This window comes from Nanorana parkeri, unplaced genomic scaffold (genome assembly GCF_000935625.1).
Source record: "Nanorana parkeri isolate BGI_ZX_2015 unplaced genomic scaffold, ASM93562v1 scaffold26, whole genome shotgun sequence".
NCBI classification, from domain to species: Eukaryota; Metazoa; Chordata; class Amphibia; order Anura; family Dicroglossidae; genus Nanorana; species Nanorana parkeri.
The window spans coordinates 596,928-617,066 of record NW_017306294.1 but is presented as its reverse complement, the minus strand read 5'-3'; the positions used below and the strand labels follow the sequence as shown (position 1 = coordinate 617,066).

At 43.6% G+C, this 20,139-nt stretch overlaps 2 protein-coding genes and 1 long non-coding RNA gene across 4 annotated transcripts in view; all 3 read right to left on the bottom strand.

Moving 5' to 3' along the window:
- The window catches only part of STRIP2 (striatin interacting protein 2), a 32,038-nt gene extending 31,779 nt beyond the window's left edge, over window positions 1-259 (bottom strand). For both annotated transcript variants that reach the window (XM_018565807.1, XM_018565800.1), the window contains exon 1: window positions 152-259. In XM_018565807.1, coding sequence (XP_018421309.1) covers window positions 152-190 — 39 coding nt within the window. In that variant the 5' untranslated portion in view covers window positions 191-259. The remainder of the gene's footprint in view (window positions 1-151) is intronic.
- Window positions 260-14,547: 14,288 nt separating this feature from the next.
- On the bottom strand, window positions 14,548-14,928 carry LOC108794893. Its single transcript, XR_001941726.1, has 2 exons — window positions 14,867-14,928; window positions 14,548-14,595 (listed from the first exon to the last, which is right to left on the bottom strand). It is a non-coding gene; the product is annotated as an uncharacterized LOC108794893 (long non-coding RNA).
- Window positions 14,929-15,344: 416 nt separating this feature from the next.
- Window positions 15,345-20,139, bottom strand: part of LOC108794652 (putative adenosylhomocysteinase 3) — a 5,563-nt gene continuing 768 nt past the window's right edge. Inside the window, exons 2-6 of the mRNA XM_018565733.1 lie at window positions 19,949-20,047; window positions 18,761-18,829; window positions 17,157-17,235; window positions 16,913-17,033; window positions 15,345-15,709 (exon numbers count right to left, since the gene is read on the bottom strand). Of these exons, the coding sequence (XP_018421235.1) occupies window positions 15,703-15,709; window positions 16,913-17,033; window positions 17,157-17,235; window positions 18,761-18,829; window positions 19,949-20,047 (375 nt within the window). The 3' untranslated portion in view covers window positions 15,345-15,702. The remainder of the gene's footprint in view (window positions 15,710-16,912; window positions 17,034-17,156; window positions 17,236-18,760; window positions 18,830-19,948; window positions 20,048-20,139) is intronic.

Sequence of the window (20,139 nt, the reverse complement as noted above, 5' to 3'; positions counted from 1 at the left end):
TGTACATATCAGTCTTGTCTGCCTCCTGAGCTCCATGGTACCTCTGACTCTTGGCAGAGTTCCCCCCAGACACAAGTTCCGTTCTCCATACAACACCCCACTTCCCGGCTCTCCCCCGCTGGCTGTCATATGCAGCTTTCCCGCGGCTCACCTCCGGCTCCCTCTTCCTGCCCTTGTTGTTCCCCTCCATGCCGAGTCCGCAGCTGTCACTTCCAGCTCTGGAACAAACACGTGCTGAAAAGGGGCGTGCCCAGGCACCACCCCCTGCGTTTCTAGCTAACTGAATGGTCAGCTGGGGAGGGGCGGGGAGCAAACTTGTTTTTCTTTACTCCCATTGGGCAGAAGTAGAGAGTGGGCGGGGTCGTCTGACAGGACGATAGAGGGACGCTGTTGTTCTGATACCTGAGCTGGTAAAGTTGGGAGGTCCGGGGGATGGCACGGCAGAGGAGGAGGGGGGTGTTACGTGCCCGATCACGTTGGTATGGCTCCGGTATTGATCACACTGGAAGGGCAATGCTCTCAGGTTTTTATTCCCACCATGCCACTTATATTATGCCAGCCCCACCATGCCACTTATATTATGCCAGCCCCACCATGCCACTTATATTATGCCAGCCCCACCATGCCACTTATATTATGCCAGCCCCACCATGCCACTTATATTATGCCAGCCCCACCATGCCACTTATATTATGCCAGCCCCACCATGCCACTTATATTATGCCAGCCCCACCATGCCACTTATATTATGCCAGCCCCACCATGCCACTTATATTATGCCAGCCCCACCATGCCACTTATATTATGCCAGCCCCACCATGCCACTTATATTATGCCAGCCCCACCATACCTGATTGGTCAGGAAGCCAGGCTGCCTAGAAACAAGTGAAGCCGGCTTCCTAGCCAATCAGGAAGGCGGGTCATGACGTGCCGCCCGGCTTCCTGATTGGTTAGGAAGCCAGGCTGCTTACCAACAAGGGCAGCTGGCTTCTTAGCCAATCAGGAAGGCGGGTCATGACGTGCCGCCCGGCTTCCTGATTGGTTAGGAAGCCAGGCTGCTTACCAACAAGGGCAGCTGGCTTCTTAGCCAATCAGGAAGGCGGGTCATGACGTGCCGCCCGGCTTCCTGATTGGCTAAGAAGCCAGCTGCCCTTGTTGGTAAGCAGCCTGGCTTCCTAACCAATCAGAAAGCTAGGCGGCATGTCATGACTCGCAGAAACGTCACCAGCACACCAGTCCTTTTAGGATAGCAAAAGCTTCATATATTGAAGTTCTTTGTCATATGAACAAGAGCTTTCGGGACCACACTGGGTCCCTTCATCAGGCTTTAGCATTGACGATGCTAAAGCCTGATGAAGGGACCCTGTGCGGTCCTGAAAGCGCTTGTTCATATGACAAAGAACTTTCTACAATTCGGCTGATGTTTGCCATAACATATGCGGTCACTCCCCCCCTACTACTACTACTACTACTACTAGGGACATTTCGGTAAGGAGTGCAACAAGGATAGTATTTAATGTCATGACTTGCAGCCCGGCTTTCCGATTGCTCACGAAGCCATGTTGCCTGGCAACAAAGCCATGTTACCTGATGCCGGCTTCCTCGCCAATCAGGAAGCCGGGAGGTGGGTCAAGACGTGCCGCACGACTTCCTTATTGGCTAGGCAGCCTTGCTGCCAATCAGTAAGCCGGATGGCACCTCATTACTCACCACCGGCTTCCTGATTGGTCAGGCAGCTTTGGCATGTGAAGTCGGTGTTCTTTCGCTAGAACACCAGCTTCACAGGCAATCAGGAAGGACTTCCTGATAATCTGGGAACACAGCAACAGTACTTGGCAGCGGCGAGTACCGGAGAAAAAAAAAAAGATAATTACTCATACTCGATACCACAAAAACCAGTATTGGTGCATCCCTAGTAATTACTGTGAGGGATGAGCTGATTGAAGTTTACAGATTTTAAGAGGAAGTGGAATAGGCTTACCTGAAGAGGTGAGTTTTCAGGTTACACCCTAAATGTAGGTGTAGCATACAACATGATCAGAAGATGGAATATTCTTTTGAAGAGACACTCTCATTAAAGTGTAAGTAAACCCCACATCTATTTTTCCATATGTTTCACATCAGACCTTGCTGCACAGAGTTTTCCAAAGCTATTCATCTTTTGTGAGTTTGCTGCAAAAGTTTCTTGTTTGTAGATCGTGTCCATAACAAAAACAGTAACAGTTGCTGGCAGACAGTGACAGTGTTGTGCAGCTGCCGTGCAATGAGCTTCAACCTTGTTAGGCCGCCATGCACACTCCATTAGTTGGTCTACCAAGTCTGCACATGTCTCCCGCACACCTGATAGACAGCCCAATAGCCAACTGAAGGAGTGTGCATGGTGGCCTGACAACGCTGCAGTTCATTGCATGGCAGCTGCTTAATGGTGTCAGCCTGAAATAAAAATGCCGTTATTGGACAGCCGGGTAAGAAACTTTATCTAAATACAACATTGGAAAAAAACATGGAAATATTTACCATAAGGCCCCTTTCGCACTGTCCGATTAGCAGGATACGTGCGCACGTACCCTGGCCTGATTGGAGCAGTACGGATCAGGTGTTACCTTTGTGACAGCCACGTCTGTCCAGTTTTTTCCACCATCTTGCAATAGAGGAAGCAACTGAAATTACTGGACCCATATTGGTCTATGGGGAATCGGATGCAAATGCACATGTGTCTGTTTACATCAGATTACCCCCGATCAGGTCCGACGAAACCTGTTCCGTTTGTTTTTCCAGACCTGGACGGAGCCAGGGGGCAACCAAATGTAAATGGATGCCTGTCCATTTAGATCCAGCTGCCCATAGACTTACTGTACATTGGGCATCAAGTCTGGTCTGCCTGAAAAACTGACAGGCGGACCTGATTGGAAAGCCTGTGTGAAAGGGGCCTTAGCCCCTCAGTTGCATCCAATCTTTGCTGTCTTATTGGCACTTGCCAGTGTGTCCTGCCTCTCTCCCAAGTCATTCTAAGGCTGGGCACACACCTTACAACCATCGCAAGACTTTTGTCTTGCGATGGTTGTAAGGTACTTAAAAAAACGTATGATCTGCCTATCTTGCATAGGCAGATCGTACTTGCGATGATCGCAAGCCACGTCCCCTGAGGGGCAGGCTTCTGATGACCGCAATGCCGAACGGGCAGTGTGCGCTTGCGGACATGCCACAAACCCGCCGAACATCGTAAGATGCTCGGCGGGTTTTTGAACATGTCAGTAGTAGAGGTCGCACGGCTTCCACACACCTTACGATAATCGTACGATCGCGGGATTTCCCACGATTATCGTAAGGTGTGTGGGGACCTTAATGCATCTCTGCAGCTCTGAAAGGATACATTAGTGAGGTGGAGCCACAATAAGGGCCTGTTTACACCAGGGCATTGCAGTGATGCATTGTAAAATGTGTGTTTTACCCTGCATTCCTGCAACCACACAGCAACACAGTGTTCCATAGTGCAGTGCATTGCTATTCATTGTAAATAGCAGCACAACACACTACAACACAAGTGTATTTTAATGGACAGATGTGAATGATCTGTGTGCTGCATTAAGAAAATTGTGGCATGCAGCATCTGTGGTGCGTAGGGTTCCCACCTGTCCAGGATTCACCGTCCAGGTTTCATGGCATCAGAGACCCGGACACAAGATGGCAGACAGACATGGGCAATCAAAATTAAGAAAGGGGCTACTGGCCCCCCACTGAAAATAGTTTCAGCTGTGATATTTACATATGAATGGGCGGCACTATTCCCATATGGATAAGCTACAACTTATTCTCCCAAAAACATGTCTGCACGTCGCTAGAGTGTTCGGGTTTCGCTTCAAGAAAAGGTGGCAACCCTAGTGGTGCGTTGTGGCCCTTTCAAAAGGAATAGGCTTCTCAACACAAGGCACATAAAACACATGTACATTACTGCAATGCACAGGGGTGAACAGGCCCATGGGAAATGTACACACCTGACACACCCAAACATGCTGGATGCTGAATATTCAAACTCTGCAATTGAGCAATTACTGGATGCAACCAAAGCCCTAAGTACAACTATTATACATGTTTCCAATGCTGCATTTAGGTCATGTTCTTTTAGATATATGTCTTTTTGTGTCTTAATGCTAAGACGTGCCAGCAGTACCATAGGTTTGATCTGCCATCAGAAGTCCTTCATGGAATGACCTGTGTTTGTGGGTCTGACTTCCCTAACTCTCCATGACGCCACAGAAGCATTCTGCTCCAGCCTCTACAAGTGCTACAAAAGCCTGCAAGGCAGCTGGAAGTATCCATTGACATCCTGGCTGTTCTTGTTCTATGACAATCCTCTCTCGAATAACGGCCGGTGCACACCTAGGTGATTTATCACGCAGTTTGAGTTGCGCAAAATACAGATTCGCATTGAAGTCAATGGAGGCTGCTCACACCTTTGCGGTTTGTCGTGCAACGGAAATCGCCCGTCGCGCGAAAAGGTGCAGGAGCTATTTTTGGCCGGTTGTCGCGGGGTTTGGGTCCCATAGACATCTCTATGCATTGAAAAACGCACAACAATCTCACGGTTTACAATGAACAGTCGTGTGATCAAAAACGTGCATAAACATCTCAGAATCTGAATCGCCTAGGTGTAAACCTAGTCTCATACATGCAGTCAGGGCTGGATTTCCCCTTGGGTGGCGGGTAGGGGGGCACATTGAGGAACCTGGCCTTGGGGCAGCAGAGAGAGTAAATCCGGCCCTGCATGCAGTGCTTTGTGCTTAGCAACTGGCAGCACTATAGAAGCCAGCAGGTATAGGCAGGGCTGTATTTCCATCAGCGCACTGCTCCAGTACACAACAACCCTCTGCTAGGATCTCCTCTTTATAGGCTCAATTCACAAATCTTTAGCACCAGTTACAGGCTTCATTCACCCGGGGCATTCTGGGATTCCTGCATCCCAGGGGTGCCCGTTCAGATGCAGCCGCTGTACCCAATGACGTTAGTGACAGGATGACAGCAGCCGCATCTGTTAGCAGAAGTCTGCATGTAACCCTATATGGTACACTTACATGCTGGTTGGGATAGAGGATTGTTGCTGGACGCAGGATAAATGCATCCAGGGATAATCATCTATCCCAATACCACATGTATTTGTATCATGTACGATTATATCCAAACTGCTGCTGAGAGATGCGGCCGCTGTCACCCTGTCATCATCTTCAATGGGTACAGCGCCTGCATCTGAAAGGCAACACCTGGGATTCCCGTGGCAGAACGAGGCATACATTATGTTGTGAATGGGGCCTCAGGCACTCTTTTTTTCAGCCACGTGACTAATTTTCAAATTTCACTGGACTCAACTAAAAGTACCTGTCACTTTTTTGGGGAGGGAAATCAGGATACATTTGACAGGTAAGAATACTAACCCTGTTGTTTTAGCAGTAGTGTCACAAGGGGGGTGTGGCCCACACCAGGTGACACCAAAATGACTGACAGTCATGGTGGTGTCACCTCCGCTGAAAAATCAGGTACTTGCTCATGGAACGAGAGCCCGACAAGCTGCATTAGAGAGGAGGGGATTAGCGGCATACCTTATCCCGCCAGATAAACGTTCTCTCCTCTCTTTGCCGGCATCCATCACCAAAATGATGTTGCACCAGGTGACACCAGGCCTGAGGACATGCCTCATGGGGGGAGGCTACACCGGTGGGTGTATATACTTCCCTATTGCCAGCATCCCCTTCTGAGTATTAGAAATGCCAAACCCATCGGTACCATTGCTTTGTGAGGTGGTTCCCTTTTTTGGTATTGATATACCTACCACTGGCAGAAGGCATTTGGAGTCGTATCAGTAAGCAGGGACCAAAGGCTAACTGCCCCCTTTGCATAGGAAATCTAGCTCCACATGCCCATATATTATGCTGGCAAAACCTCTAAAACACAGGATAAGGACTATGAACAGTCTATGAGGAACACAACAGAGCAGGGTTACAGGTAGGTTATTTACAGACCATGTGCATGTTACAGTACATTACATAATCCCAGGCAGCTTTATGGTGTAAATGATATGAGCATCCATGCCTTGTCTGTCACTCTTCCATGTAAAGTCTAGACATACTTTAATAGGATATACTAGAGAAAATATGCCCCATTTGTTGGGAAGAAATGTGAGAATGTAGTGGAGTAAAATTAGCAGTCAGTCCATTGACCTATTCCAGATAATGAAAATCAAGGTAAATAATTCACCATCTGCAGCCTATTTACTCATTGCTTGATTCCTGATACAGGAGAGTTAATCATTTCACAAAATACTTTTTAACCCTCAAACCTCCTCTCCATGCCCTGAAACCTTAAATCTATTCTCTGGAGCCATATCTTAAACCCCATACCCCTGATGCCTTAAGGTGGCCATACACTGTACAACCATCGCAAGACCTTAGTCTTGCGATGGTTGTAAAGTACTTAAAAAAAACGTACGATCTGCCCATCTTGGACAGGCAGATCATACTTGCGATCATCGCAAGCCCGCCCCCTTGAGGGGCGGGCTTGCGAGGACTGCAATGAGGGGGGGGCTGGCGAGGACGCCAACCGGGCAGTGTGCGCATGCGCACACCGACCCGTTCGGCAGTTGTCGAACCAGCAGGCCTCTCACTCGCCGAGAATCGTACGATTCCCGGCGGGTTTTCTAGCCTGCTGGTCCGACGGAAGACGTGCGACCGTACAGTAGATATCGCACGCCTTCCATACACTGCACGATTCTCGTACGATCGCGGGATTTCCCGCGATTCTCGTACGAGAATCGTGCAGTGTATGGGCACCTTTAAGGTGTATATCAAACCATGTTTTCCACATTTCTGAGCAGGGAACATTTACAATTCCTGTTAGGCTATTACGGATATCCAGGGCTCTGTTAAATAAATTTTTTTTTTACATAGACAGAATTTCTAATCCTTCCACACTATCTAAAACTGGAAAAAAATTAAAATTTTGGCTTGAATTGCACTTTAATTCCATATACTAAACCATCAAACCTGTATGCTTCAAGCCATATCCTGAAACAGTCATTTGAACCCGTACCTTTCAAACCAAACAAACCCATATGTTGAAACTATATCAACCCATAACGCAAACCCTGAAATATAAACTGGTACCTCTATAACCATACCCTGACCCCTTTATATACACAATGTAACTGGTACCATTAAAAACGTACCTTTCAAATCAAACCCTAAGCCCATACCCCAAAACTTAGAACCATGAAATCCTTAAACCTAGAACTGTGGAACCCATACCCAGAACCCCAAAACCTTAAAAGTAAACTCTATAACCTCTACCCAGAACCCGGACTCTGAACCAATAGACCCATCCACTGAACCCCTAAACCTGTAAAAGCAGTTCCCTGAAACCTCAAAGTCCACACCCCTAAACCGACAAAAGCCGCCAAATAAACCCTTACCCTTAAACTTTTACCTAATCCTATAAAAAAGAACCCTTGAATCCATGTGTTAAATCCTTACCCAGAAACCTGTACTACTAAATCTGTACCCTAAACCCTTGAACCCATGCAATGAACCCATTTCCTTGGATGCATACTCTGAAGTGTTGAACCTTTACCCAGAACCATCACCCAGAAGCCTTAAACTCACCCTATTTCAATGCAGAACCCTTGAACATTATACTTGCACTTTTGAACATTAATCCCATATCCTGAATGCATTCTTTTAGACTTCTATCTTTGAACCTATAATCTCAACCAATACCCTTGAACTGTAAACCCCATTAAATTATAGCCTAAACACATGTGCCTATAACCAAAACCTTTAAACCTAGTATGTGTAAAACACAGAGCCTGCAACCCTGAATCTTTTCCCCTTTGAACACAAACCTGTACCCTGAACCCCATACCCGAGAACATTGAACCCAGAACCACTGACACTATACTCATGAATATGGAACTTTTATTCCTCTTCCTGAGCTCGTACCCTGAAATCCATACCCTAAAGCCTTAAACACATACCCTTGGGGGGCGTGGCCAAGACATGGGGTCGTGAGGACATCTTGAGTGCGGGCCCCATCCTCTGGGTCCTGAAATTCAGCCTGGTTTGCAATCTCCTTACCTCCTTTTCATGATGCCGAAGCTGAAGAACCTCACACACGACTGCTTTGGTCTCTGGAGCCAGCGCTGTTGCGGTGGTCACAGTGCACTCCCTGATCCTTACCCCCGCTGCTGCCCTGCCCGAGTTCTCCTGTGGAGTGGCTAGACAACCTGAACGCAGCTCCCCACAGGATGCGTTGTGCCTCATTCATTTTTCACTCTCAAGGAAGAGGCGATGTGTAAGGCGTGGGAAAAGAAATCTGTTGAATTTGTCGGTGCCCCCATTACCTTTTTGCCTGATCTGTCCAGTCAAACACTCTTTATGTGTAGGCAGCTTCGTCCTCTACCCCGTTGTATTCAGGAATCAGGAGCATCATATCACTGGGGCCACCCGTTTCATCTCCAAGTTAGGAGGAATGGCCGCCAGTTCATCCTTCATCGCCCAGACCAGCTCCCTGCACTTTTCTCCTTCCTTGAGTGCTTGTCTGTGGACGTCCCTAACTGGTTACCTGAGGTGACGGAGAATTCTGTGCAATTGCAGAAGGTCCCCAGACCCTAACGTCAATGTTCCCGCAGACCAAAGGGGGGGAACGGTGGAGCCGCTCTGCCAATCCCACCTCCAGTGAAACTTAAACGGTCTGGTTTGGCATCTCTTTGGCTTTTGCCTTCAGTATTGAGTCTACATCGATCTGCTCCTATTATTTTTGTACGGTTTACTTTGGCCAATATGATGCTGCCCATGCATTTTACTTTAAGAGGGTTCTGTCCCCCAACATGAAGTGGCAGGTTATGCAGATGATCTTTGATTTTTTGTGACGAATCCCGCTACCTCTCTACCAAGTCTTTTAACTGGATCACTAAATCTCTCTAATTTCTCCATTAACCTACAAAAGTCCAAAGCTTTAATCCTGAATATTCCAAAATCTACTTTGGAGGCCAGCATGCCTCATTCCCCTCTTTAAATGGGCTCAACAACTTAAGTACTTGGGGACCGACCTGACTACTTCACTGGAGGATGTCTTCCAAGCCAATTTTTCTCTGTTCTGCACTAAGGTCAGACAAGACTAGCAGAACTGATCTTCTGATGCTTTCACATGGTTCGGGCCCAACAGTATTGTTAAAATGAATATACTCGAGACTTATCTATTCATTACAAAACTTTACTGATGCACATCCCGAATTCCTTCCTGAAGAAGCTGGTAAATTTCACTGGGCTCAGAAATCCCACCGATTGAGTCACATGTCTTGACCGAAACTTAAATGGTGGCATAGGGTTACTGGACCCCATCAGGCACTGCAAAGAGGTTCATGTGTCCAGGGTTCTGAATTGGTGTAAGGAGAAGCAATGGCTGTAGAGTTCTGCTCTTGGAGGTTTTATGTAGCTAGATAGGAGTTCTACCTCTTGGACACGCATCCGCTTATTGGTGCCACGTTATCGGTGTTTCAGACTGATCAACATTAATGGATGCGTATCCTTCAATGACTATGGTTATAGGTCATCCTTTGTTGCCCCTTTTACCACTGGAGCGGGAATTCAGTGTTTTGTTTTCTGGCCTGTACCCGGTACATCATTTTTAGTCTTCCGTGGGATATTCAATCCTGCTCAGACCCGCCTTTGGCGTTCTGGAAAGCCTTGCATATTCTATTAGGAAGATCGGTGAATTTGGCCTCGTTAACCGACTTTGAAACAATGTGTTTGGTTATAGACCCTGCCCGGCAGGCCTTTCTGTGTCCTATCATTTGTTGATTAACCCACCAGGTCAATCTTCCCAAAATTTTCTTACTAAGTGGGAGAGAGATCTGGGTGGGGGTGGAGCCGGTTTTCCTATTATTATTATACAGGATTTGTATAGCGTCAATAGTTTGCGCAGCGCTTTACAATATAAGGAAGATATTACAATCACAATACAAATCAAGACAAGATGGTAAGGAATCTCCATCTTGTTGCCCTGCTCTTCCATACCTTTTTTCCCCCTTTACTACTCTCCTCCTTAGTATCCCTAGACCTCAAATGGTCGCACAACAGACTACATGGATGAGATTCTCTGGTCTAATATGTTTAAGGTATATATGCCAATTAGCTTTTTGGCCAGTTGCTGCTACCATGTTTTCTTTTCTGTACTTTTATCTTTTTTGAACATTGTCTTTTGTTCTGTGACTGTTCTTTGTATCAAACAATAGAAAATAAAGAATTTACTAAAAAAACGAAGAAAAAAAACCCTGAACCGTTAAACACATACACTAAATTACCCTGAACTCAAACCCTTCAACCCAGAAACATGTACCCTTGAATCTATAACCTGATCTCTTAAACCCAATTTCAAAAACCACTATGTAGAATCCACTCTATGTTATGCCTCCACTTCTACAGAGTATTAAGAGATCAAGAGAATTAAAATGATTCCAATGCCCAGAGTTCTTTAAAGTACACCTGTCATGAGAGAAACGTGGACTTCCATTTCTGAGGCCCATCCTGAAAATGCTAGCATAGGGGTAAGACATTCTGACTTTTCTATGTCCTCATTTTTAGTGCTTAAAAAAACTTGGGTCCAGCACAGCCAAGCAACTACCATTTTCAGAAGGCAGGCAGTAATGGTCATTACAAGTGTACTTTGTAATATTCACATTCTTGCATAAACCTAAATATGATTGGTGCTCTTTAGTTCTAAAATGTATATGTACAGGCTTGTATTAGCATTTCAGGTACATTACAGAGCAGCTGAATTGAAGTGTTGTAATCCTTGCACTATGTAACCTTTGCTCATTATTTCATAAAGTGGTCCCAGTGAGTGCTTGAAAGTAAAGCTATGGTATTGAATTTAATTGGTATTATACAAAAAGCAGATGAGAAGGTACACACATAGCCCGTTTCTGATGTTTTAAAGTACTTTGGAAGAGTGAAAATGTAAAAGGCCAGGTAATAGCTAAAAACACAGTTAAAATACATAAAACATGTTTACTGCCAGACGATTATTCTTGTTCACCCACTCTTGTGATTTATATACTCTGCCCCATACCCCACTACCACCCACCCAAAAAAAATAGTACACACGTCCCCTTCCCCCACCGCCAACAGCGCACATGTCCTCTCTCTCCCACAATAGTAGTTTATGTTCTTTAGGAAATCAGCCTAACTCTGGGAGCATTGTTCTGCGTTGTGCATCTAGCTCCTGCTGCAGAGTGCTCCTATGGAGAAGTAAGTACCCCTTCTAGTACAATGTGGTCTATCCCAAACCCCTATAAGTGCCACTGCTTGTTACATGAAGTGGAAAAATCAACAGCTCTACTGGCAGGGTCAGTAGGTAATGAGACAACGTTACAGGGGGGCACTCGGAAAAACAACATCTGCTGCCAATTCTAAAAGTGTGCAGCCAAAAAAAAAAAACAACCCACTTTTAAAATGATAAAAGTAGAGAAAGGTTAAAACCCCTGCCAGCTTTGTTTTGCCATCTCTGTACCGCTAGAGACACTCCCCTTCATTTCTTGTCCCAGAGATGCAGTAGGAAGTTTAAGGAAGTCTGCCAATGTAAGAAGAATTCCCCTCTTAGACAGCCATCTCCGGCACAGGTGTCCCCATTGGAAGATTTCCCCTCTCTTTTTCTCTTTGACAATAGTCACCAGTATGAAAAGAGGGAAGAATCTCCCCAATGTGGACACAGATTACGATAAGTGGACAGGGTCGACCCCTTCCTCTATCCAGAAGGAAGGAAAAAAAAAAAGGGTTTTGCCTACAGATACAATAACAGACTGCATTATATACGTCATTAGTTTACTTTGCCCAGAGTTACACTTTAAGCAAGAAACACACTTAACAGATTCATTTGATAGCATTTTATTCATGTTTAAGATTACAGATTCCTTATTGCTGATCTAGTACAATCACTCATACGTTAAAAAATGTAAAAGACTCTTGGAGACTGCCGTTCTGAACACTGCATTTTTATACTGCAGTACAGGTCAAATACATACTGTCCAACACCTCGGCTGCTGGTGATAAAGTCTACAGTGGGTTGTGCATTGCAGGCTTGACCAGCAGCATTAATTGTATATCACTGAGCAACAGGTTTAGTTTTACTTTAAAGTTTCCGCTTGCTGGTATCTTCTATCCAGCTAATCTGAAAGGATCTCATCCATTCTTAACAATGCAGAGAAATGTAAATTACTGAAATAAGACATTGCTGAATAAGAAAAGCTGGAGCTGTTAACAGATTGCAGGTCTTTTTCTCTAATGAAACCCTGAGGGTGTTTGTCCATGAATATAGAGTTCGGGCTTAAATCAACCAGCTTAAAAATATGTGCTCATAAAGTAAGACAGTGCAAGGAAAAACAATATGTAAAATTGGATAACCTGTAGCTACCAAATTTTAGGTTACTGTTAGATAAGCAAATATTCTGACCAAAGGTTACTGCATTTTACACACTGTTCCTCGCACTGCTGAAAAATGTGGCAGTGAAGCAGCTTGCCTTGGGCTGAAACAATATTATACCAACGTTCTCTGAATCTTAGATTCAACTCCAAGATTTGGTAATATGTAGCGGTGTATTGCCAATCCACCAAACGTCAGGCCAAGCTGTTTAACCTGCTAGAACGTGGTCTACTTCGGGCAGAAAATGCCATAAGCCTCAATGATCACACTTGGGAGGTAGTTAACCGATTGATTGGATTCACCTATATATTGATTTAGTCCAGCAGCTGTCTCCGCCGTCAGTGCTGAGTACAAGAACTGCAGAATTAATAATGATCGGGAGAGACCACATAGGAGATCGTATACTCCTGCTGATGATTGCTCTAATGTGTTGCTAGCATATAGTTTCAGTTGAAAAAAATATATATTTCGAGGTGATGGCCAACAGGATCTCAAGTCGCTTAGCAGGAAGAGATTCAACTCACCTACCTAGTTTAAACTTTGATGTGTTTCACAAATTCAGATTTACGCAAGCCACTATTTTGTGGTGCAAGCACAAGACACAAAGTGTCCCGTTTCTCAACTCAAAAATAACTAAGACAGGCCTTCTAGCAGGTTTTAAATAAGATTAAAAGAATTGCACACGTTCACAAGTATATTTTGTGTATATAGGACAGGTATATACAGCTGTGCTGTGTATGTTGTATATACAGTATATATACACACATGCACTGAGGAAATGTTCTCCTCTGCACAGCACAAGATCACAACACAGTCCAAGATTCAGTGGTTACGTAGCAGCAGCAGAATACCGCAATATGCAGTAAGGAAAACCTTGCTAGATTTGTATACAAATGAAATCAAAATTAAATAGAAAGCAGAAGTAATCAAATTCAATGGAGATGAAGATCAAATGCATGAATTTAAATCAAAGATTAAAATCTAGATCAGTTAAAAGTTTAGGGAAAATTCAGCCTAAATGAAGTGAAATGGCTATTAAAAGAAAGAGCTGTCTACTGTATCTTGCACTGGTGGCTCGTGGTGAAGGTTTGGGATTCACAGCTTAATTAGGGAATGTAAAGAGCCTATTTGCCTGGCATAGCCATTGCACTGAGGGCACAGGAAGAAGAAAAAACAAATCAAAACTTCTCATTAAGGGATACAATGCCAAATACAGAATTTGTATTAGTACACCGTCAATGACATGACTTTTTAAGTGTCAATAAAGGCAGAGTAACCAAGTGACGCTCCTGTACTGGCTGATGTGCACTTACATATTACATGTTAGTGCACATAACATTATTATGAGTTTAAAGAAAAAAAAAAAAAAAAGGTAGTTAACTGCACAATGAAGCATTTCCATAATAAATCAGAAAAGCCATAGCACAGGAACAAGATGTTTTGCACATGGCAACACTGGAGTCCTCCTTTTCTGCTTTCATAGAAAACTTAAAGTGAATGAAACGCCTGTGTGCATGAGCCCAAACAACTGTGATTTAATGCACAAAATCAGTGGGATGTATACCACTTCCTAATACTACCTACCAGAAGCTTGAGGTTAAAACACTGCCACAATGTATACAGAAGTGACTGGAAAAGTTGGCATGTAGATGCAGTATTACATACTAGTACCGGAATACAATGGTGCTCAGTTTTCAGCATTTACAGCAGCAAGTACTTTGTACTCATTTTAACCTACTTTTGGTCTAATACAGTTATATGTTTTGCATGGCAGAAACGGAATTAATCGGCTTGCTCTGCTGTAGGCTCCAAGTACCAGATTAAACGACGACTCAATGAGAGGCAGAAAAATAGGACCAACATGTGTCCTTAATGCATGTCATAAGTATGTACTTCCAAGTGGCGACATCCTCAGTAGTGCCTTAGAAACTAAAGGGAACGCATACCTTACTGGGTCTTCGAAAAGCTTCAGCTGACACCAAACTTTCAATGCAGACGGATGTCTGCATAAGGAAACATACTCAAAAAAATTAAAATAGTAACGTATTACACAGCACCCACTACTTCATGGGGTTTTTGTTAACTGACTATTAAGTAGTAGCATTGCACTTAGAAAATGTTTGCGATCTTCTGTGTACACAGTAGAAGCAGGGACACCGGCACTCCAATGTAAGCGTGAAAAAAAAAAAAAATCTTATTTATTGAAGAAATACGACATGTCACAAATAGCATTTTTGTGACATGTCGTATTTCTTCAATAAATAAGACTTTATTTTCACGCTTACATTGGAGTGCCGGTGTCCCTGCTTCTACTGTTGTATGACTGTTGCCGTCCGTCGATCAGCCATTTGATTTTCCGTGGAGACAAGAGGACAGGAGTGCGATGGGTTCATGGATCTACTTCTGTGTACACAGGCACACTAACAAAGTGGCACTTCTGTGCAGCACTCAATGGAGCAGCATGGATGATAAAAACAAAACCTCTCATTGATTCTTTACTGATGAAATAAAGCCTAAAACTGTGCTAGAAAAAAGAAAAATCAGCAGTGCAGTCAAGGTCCGTAGAAATGCAGTGGGGTGCAAACATGGACAAATCAACTTTAAGCCAATTTTCTTAGATGGCTGCTAGCAGCTATCACGAGTGAGTGAATGACCGTTTAGTGTCATATTCTTTTGGAGTTATTACAGCAGCTTCATAGGAACATTATTATTTGACACAAGAGGGAGTAAAACAAATAACTATCACTATTGAAAACCCACAATAAAATAGATTTAGGTCACTTTTACATGTTTCATTAAGACATCCACACTTTGCATCCTTCAGGTAAATCAATATTAAAAGAGAAATAAAAATGCAAGTTAATGCAAAATAAATTTGTTTTTAAATTCAGGTTTCATGCTAGTTAACTTGTTCCCCTTCCCACGTGCTGCTGGGATAAGCAGTGTTAAGAGATTGCTATAAGCCTGTAAGTACAGCATGACTGGGGGGAACTGCTACAGTCTTACAGGCACAGCTCCCCCCATAACCCAACAACCTGTGGACTAGCACAGAGAGCAGGTAAAGTCTATTCTAGGCGGCTTTTCTGTAATAAATAACATGTTTACTAATATGGCAGAGAGTCCAGTTCTTGATATAAGAGCTGGCTGTACAGTGGCTGTGAAAGGCTTCATATTTTTATATTTATTCCAGATTTCCCCATTTTTCAATTGCTCCTCGAATGCAGTATTCAGATGAACTCAATACCTAAAAGAAGAAAAAAAATAAAGTTGTAAAGCAAACCCACTGTTAATGGCATTTCATTATGTGAGCTCCAATGCCCACCCTAATCTTCCCACTCTCTGCTCAGACAACTGGATGGCGTGCTCATCATTGTGTGTGTGTGCAGGGGCTCTTCAATATTCCATGTTGGGTCTTTCTCCTATGAATGTGCGCCTCACGCCATTCATTTTAAGGAACGTCTTATTAATCGGAATAGTGATTGTGGTGTGCATGAACGGGAGGAGAAAGATTTTGAAGAGAAGGCTGTGCTTTTTTTACTTTTGAATTTCCCGCCGGTTCCGCCCCACTGCGATGCGGGAGCTCGCAAGGGATGGAAACCGGAAGACAGATGCCGGCATCGGCTGGAGGACACAGCGGGGCTCGTATGGACAAGGTAACTGATGCTACAGTGCAATCCCGAATGTGGCTCGGGGTTACCGCTTTGGTAATGAAAATTAACCCCGAGCCACACTCTGGATTACCGCCAGGAAGGTTATACTGACATTCTAGTAAAAAAACAAGTACACATGCAGGTGTGTTTTTAAAAAAAAAAACAAGATTGTGGGTAACAGGATTACAGGTGATTTTTTCACCACTGCTGTAGATTAAAGCAGAACTGTGGAGAGGCTATAGACCTTCCGAAATGTACATATTCTTAAGCAGTAAATGAGCCTAAAAACAAGAGCTCACTGATCTCCATAACTACAGACAAGGTGGAGTTATTCATCCTCAAAGTCCACAGGAGAAGCACGACCTTCAAGTTGGGTCTCAACACTGTGCTCTCTGTTAACATTATAGATTAGATATGCATTAGATTATGAGGGTGGCTGGCTGCCAAATGACTTCTGATAGGGGTGGGGGGAGGGCAAGACGACTTTCAGAAATGAAAGTGCTTTTTGCTGTTAACCAAAGATAAATTACTCTGCAGTTGCAGCAGCTACAGTGGTCAGTGAGGGTTTGTTTTAAAGGTAAGCTTTACACCTATGCGATATGTTAAAAAAACCAAAGTATTTTGAATTTAGTATTTTGAATTGATTACTTACTGTAGTGAATATCAAACCATTAAACCCAGCCTTACAGTACTGTACAAAGATCTTCTATTGTTTGTAAAAATTAGGCCCATTCACAACAAAGCACATTTTCCAAATAAGCATTGTTGTGAGCATGCTGCCATACGAGTGTACATACCTGTAGTAATTTGGTTTGAAAGGTCCATTCTTGTTCAGACCCAGATACTTGGCCTGCTCATCTGATAGCTCAGTGAGGTGGGCATCAAAAGTGGGAAGATGAAGGCTGGCCACATATTCATCTACAGGACAGAGATTGCATCCATTAAGAGAAAATAAACACGAGAATGAAAATGGTTTATTATATACATCATTTGCACTGCTAAGCAACAGATTAACAAACATGTCATTTTCACGAGACTCACCCATCTTCTTAGGCAACAGGTAGACATCCTGTTTATAGCGACCCTCTGGGGCATTGTAGAGTTCAATCAGAGCCAATGCCTGAGAATAGACACAGATTTATTTTCGGTATCGCTATAGAACCAACATATTCTATATAACTTTAAATTACTCCAGGAGGAGCTTTAAATCTAAAATTGCTACTTGTCATTAAAATATGGCAATACATGCTCGTGTGCTAAACAGGTCAAATGCCAATTTAACCGACCAGCATGTTTCTGGATTGTGGGAAGAAGCATTGGCACTCAGAGTAAACTCACACAATCACCATCAAAGGATGCAGTGTACCTGGTGAAATATTAACCTAGAAAACCCCAATCATATTTTACAAAAACATTCTGCATTTTTTTTTGACAGAACAGTTGTATTCTTCATAGTTTCTATGCTAGAGCTGCATTAAAGGAAAAAACTATGGGGAGAGTAAAATGCACTCATCCTTATAGTTAAAGCCGACGTGTGACACTACAGCAGTCACATATCGACTCTATAGATCGAGAACTGAGCGATCACATACCGCTGATAGCTCAATTCGCGACCTTCTCCCTGCACATAGTAGTGACCGCTGGCGCTGCCTATCTGGTGGGGTGGATCCCACAGCTCTGCACTGTCACCATATAGTGGGCAATAAGCCCTCTATATACTGAGTTTTGGGTCACAGGAGGACATCATTAAATGTCCTTCTGTGACTCTGAAGAGAACGCCAAAAAAGGTTTAACCATAGTTTTCTTATAATACACTCTGCAATGCCAGTGAATAGAAAAGCAAGAACTAACTTTAGAGCCATGAGGCAGGGTTCCAGCTCAATGTGACCATCACAAGAACACCTCCCTAAATCCTCCTGTAATGGGCTTCATAGAAGCCAATGATGAGTAACTGATGAGGTCACCTATCTGCCCACTCTCGTTTCTCCTTCTGTCACACTGTCTGTGAATGCTAAACAGACTGAGCCCATAGGACTGTCACCTCCTAGTCTTGGGAAAACAAGTATTCAAAAAATTCAGGTACCATTGAGCTGCAATAAAGAGTTCAATTATAAGTGTGTGATTATCTATGTATAATGATTTTTTTTTTTTTTTTTTTTATACCTGCCTGGAACCTGTTAGAATGTTACAATATTCGCTAGGAAAATTAAAAAAACTCTGCTGGTGCGTACAAAAATATTTTGGTGGAATAGCAAAATTAATTTTACTGTTTGCACTGAAAAGAAATGGCTGCATTGTACGCAGTTAAACGATTTTGAACCCCACCCATCCTTAAACCATTAGCCCATGAACATCTTTAGCTGTGAAAACTTCACAGGGCTCTGAAGATTTCTAATGATTACATTAATTGTACTGAACTGTATACTGAATATGACGCAAAATAAGGCATCCAGCAGTAGTGGGGAAGAGCCGCATATACCAAAATCCCTTGAGGCATGTCGCAAACTAAGCCCTTTCTGCAATGGTATTTTCTTTTTACAAACTTTTTTATCATAAGGAATGTTACAGCCATTCAAATCTAAAGATGTGTACAAAGACTTCATGTGAACAAATGTGTGTGCAGATGTACGATAAAGGTACCTTACCTGTGTGGTCGCAGTAATAGATAGAACAAATGTTGGGACAGTAGAACAGCTCAGGTTAAGGAGACGTCCCTGTTACACAATTTAAGGAGACACTATGAGATTGGCATCATTTTCCAATATAATTTAAATTGGGTACACATTAACCTGTCACATTAACATAAATGTGGTAGTTTTCCAGACTAAGAGCCACATATAGTCTAATGGCACAAACAAAACACCTGTATAATACTATACAGAAAATAAATAAGGGGGAGAGGGGCCTGTGCTTAGCTAACAGTTTAACCCTTTAGGGGTCCTAGTGCATGAAGCAGGACCTCTGTCAAACGAACAGATAGACCTGCAGATTACACCATCTGTAGGGTCCTGCTCTGCGTATCTGTAGCACTGAGCAACTCGGCTCATTTTGTTTGCTGTGCTCAATTAAAACAAAAATACACAATTCCAAGAAAGCCTTTAGTTCATTAGTAAATATTCTCACTGGGGATGTACCCATCCCAATACTAGTATTGGGACAAGTACTCGTACTCCCCCAAATGTTTCAGATACTTATTCCCGATAACGAAACTTCCGGTAACAGGAAGCCAGCTCCATGCTCCCTCGTCACCAGGGAGCACTGAGCCGGCTTTGCGGCCAATCAGGAAGCCAGACAGCATGTAATGACTCACTGCCCGTCTTCCTGATTGGTTGGGAAGCTGGCCAGTCAGGAAGCCAGGTGGCGACACATTACCCAGCCCCTCAGCATCCTCATTTGCCAGGAAGCTGACTCCATGCTCCCTAGTCACCTGGTGACGAGGGAGCATGGAGCTGGCTAACCGGGAAGCCGGGCAGCGAGTCATTTCAAACTGCCCAAGATCCTGGCTAGTCAGGATGCCAGGTGGCGAGTCATTACTTTCTAATGGGACTTCCGGTATCGGTATTTGCGAATACCAGACAAAAATAATCGTTACTCATACTCGATATAGAAAAAACGGTATCGGTGCAACCCTAATGGTCACCATGCTTTGTTGCAGAAATATCAATTAGTCAAAAATTTGCAGGAAAAAAATATATTTTGTTTTATGATAAGTTATAAGTTGTTGGAAAAATTTTGGTTAATTTTACACATGTGCACAGTTTTTACTGAAGATTTCATATGCAGAGGTTGTTTAACTTAATGGAATACATTAATAGCAAGTGTATGCTTCATACCTCTGCCAAAAGAACGATCCTTTTCCCATCAGGCCAAATAACATGATCAACCTGAGACCTAACTCGCTCCCATGTCAGCTCAGGAGTGCGCAGACTTGCCTTGGGGAAAAAAAAGAAAGAAAACAGAATTCCTTTTTTAAAATTGTGTCCGTTGTAGAATACTAAACGGGGGGGGGGGGGAAAATCGTCAT